This window comes from Sphaeroforma arctica (assembly GCF_001186125.1).
Source record: "Sphaeroforma arctica JP610 unplaced genomic scaffold supercont1.3637, whole genome shotgun sequence".
Lineage (NCBI taxonomy): Eukaryota > Ichthyosporea > Ichthyophonida > Sphaeroforma > Sphaeroforma arctica.
In genome coordinates this window covers 1-3,220 of record NW_014036921.1, presented here as the reverse complement: position 1 = coordinate 3,220, position 3,220 = coordinate 1, and the positions used below count along the sequence as shown (strand labels likewise).

The 3,220-nt window shown below is 41.8% G+C and overlaps 1 protein-coding gene across 1 annotated transcript; it reads right to left on the bottom strand.

Moving 5' to 3' along the window:
* Positions 1 to 492: 492 nt before the first annotated feature.
* SARC_13717 (hypothetical protein) lies at positions 493 to 1,329 on the bottom strand. The gene has a single exon (XM_014292154.1). It carries the CDS (start codon positions 1,225 to 1,227, stop codon positions 889 to 891), a length of 339 nt encoding a protein of 112 aa, XP_014147629.1. The 5' UTR covers positions 1,228 to 1,329; the 3' UTR covers positions 493 to 888.
* Positions 1,330 to 3,220: the final 1,891 nt, after the last annotated feature.

Genomic DNA, 3,220 nt, shown 5'->3' with positions numbered 1-3,220 from the left:
TACATATACAAACTCATTGGTCCCGTGCTCGGTTGATCAAGAGGACAAGTATTGGCAATGCCGGACCCGACGTGACTTCCAAAAAAAAGACATGTAGAGACAGCGCGTGTAGGCATTATTGCACTACACACGACACTTGCTTGTTTGGGTATAAGTTTATTGCATTGTGCGCTACAAAAGCAGTTGGATCGATCAGTTGGAAAAGTCGTTTTGTAAAAATTGTCACGATGGTATAGTATGTGGCATGCAAGTATACAGGATAAGTGCTACCCATGTGTATATGCACAAGTACACATGTACACGCATTATTCCCGTGCAAAATTTCAAGTGCGATTCACATGTCTGATAAACATTCACAGCCACATGTGTTTATTTATGTGTTTATGTGTTTATGTTTATGTATGTATTTATGTGTTTATGTTTATGTATATGTATATATATGTGTATATATATGTGTAATAATGTGTAATATATGTGTGTATATGTGTATAAATATATGTGTATATGTATGTGTACATGTATGTGTATACGTAACATGGTGTGTTGAATACAAGTATACAGGGACAAATGTGTATATGTACAAATTACATTATAGTCTGCGTTCGTGAGTAACAAGCTGCTGCTTGGGAGTTACATGCACGTTTACAAGTACATGTACAGGCAAAAAAAAAATACGGCCTATACTTCGACATTACATGTACACATGAGTACGACATTTCATACAAGTATGTGCAAATTCAAAAAAATCCGTACGGTTCATTCCCATGCACATAAGCTTGTGTACACGAGTACAAAATTTCATTCAAGTATGATCAAAATTGAAAAAAAACCCCGTATGAATAGTTGTCACGATGCACAATCGGTACCTTTTATCTAAGCTTAACCCTCTCAGCATCTTTCGAAGGTTGCATGCTCGCTCACGCTGAGCCTCTTTCTTTGCGGATAATTTGGCCCATTCGCAGACAAATTCTTGGCTTTTACTATAGAACTGCACGACCTGTTTGGTGGTACATGTTCTGGGATTCTCATCATGTACGATACCTTGGCCACACCGTCTGTGCGTACGATTTTGTAGCCGGTTAATATTTCTTCGCCGACCTCGATTTTGCGCATTGTACACGCAAACAAAACTCCCATGGCCCCGTCCGTTGCGTTCGAGCACACAAGCTCAGTGTTGATATCGTGCTGTGATCGGCAGAGTTGATTACACGCGCCAGTTCGAACCATGGTGTATGTGTAAATTTAATGCATGAGTGTTGTATATGTATACGTATATGTGCGTGTATCGATGTAAATTTTAATGTATGTGTGTATGCATATGTATTTTTGTCTGTATAAATGTAAATCTTTAATGTGCGAGTGTATGTAAATGTATTTATGTGTGTAATAACGATTAATGTTTCAATTAGAAGCCGACTGAGAAGCTGGGCTTGTGTGATTGTTTTGTAAAACAAAAGGCACTAGTCTCCAAATCTACTTCTCTCGGTCGGCTTTTTGTGCATTTTTTGAAAAAATTATTGCACAGCTCCAAAGTCTCTCGGTCGGCTTTTTGTGCATTTTTTGAAAAAATTATTGCACAGCTCCAAAGTCTCTCGGTCGGCTTTTGTGCATTTTTTTGAAAATCCGTGCCCCGGTGTAGTCAACTTTAATCGTTATCACACACACAATCCGGCAGCGAGCACCGCACATAGTTTGGACCTATTGGCAATTATAGAGAATGGGTCGTACAATAATCTGGCCGACAAATTGGAGCCGTACATGGACAGCAAAAATCTCTTGGGTTACTCACGAACTTTGATACGAATAATGTATGCGAGAAACTGTAAATTCAGGACAAAATACTTCACATTAAATATTCACTTCATTGAGTATCAATTTGGCACTATGTGGCAAAGTTCTGTACACGGTAGCAATAGGGAGTGAAGTTGACACTGCGGCCAAGCAAAACACCGAAATCCATTTGGGGATCATGTTTTGGGGTGCGTTTGGCAGCTTTGCTCCGTAGCTTGAATATGACTATGCAACCAAAACGAGCCTTGGGTCCCGTGGGTGAGCTTCCTGTGAGAAAATTTGTACTGGTGTGCGAATTTTATCGTTTTTGCCCAGGGTCCGATTTCGGATGTCTCCAGCCCAGAGTAGAGCGTCTTCCCAGCAAGGACGAGGTATCCCGGAATCTAGAAGCATAAGGCGAATTATCCCGTTCAGGGCGTCGTGCAGTCTCTCGGCTTTGGCGTTCTGTGGTGGAGAATAAGGAGATGGACACCGGAGTTGGATACGGCGTTTTGATAGCATGTCTTTCATTTTCTGGCTGTAGAACGATCTGTCGATTGTCAGCTGTAAGAATGTCTAGCACTCAGAATGCTGGGACTTCAGTAAATAGACGGTCAATTTTAGTAAATATGTTTGTTTACTAGGGAGTGCTTTGTGAAAGTCGTAACGTATACTAGCATCAAACATGTTTAAGATGTATATGTTTTCGTAGCGACTAGGTGGCACCGGGCCTTGGAGGTCAGTATGAAATCTTTTGGCCGGGCGTAACTTTTAGTTTTCCTTCGAGGCATGTGTTACAGTGTTTCGAGAATTCTGGATTCGCTTTTGCGTAGGCAATTGCGAGGATAAGATCACGGACAAAGGATATGTGTGAATGCAGAGGGCCGAGGTCTACGACGATTGTATAGCCCAAGATCGTTTGCCGACAGATTGGGAACCATGACAAGAGAACGTTGTGACCGTGTTCTGGATAAGAAAAGGTTGGCTCTGGAGATGGGCCATGAAGACTGGACGGAGTGGTGCTAACTAGAACTAGCGCGCTACCAGCCTTCGTATTGACGGCAATGATATCTTTGATGAGGGACCAAGGTGGGCAAACATATGCAAGTTCTTGCAGGAGGTCGATATCTAACCAGTCAAAACCCTGGTGATACGTATCGTGGGAATTATGCGGTGGCTTTGGAAGCACACAGATCAATAATAGGTGTAACATCTAAATATTTAAAAGCGGCGCAAAGAAGTGCGGAATTAAACATTCATTCATCTGTTATCACATTGAGAGGAGAGGGATGTGTTGTTACTATGTTTTCATGTTTGGTCATTCGGAGCTTAACCCTGCAACTGCGGTGACCGGAGGATCTGTGATACGCGTCGTATGTCATGGTATGTCGGGCACGGGTAGTTTAAGAGACAAGGTGAGATGTTTAGGAGGTTTTCTGCGATGTTATGA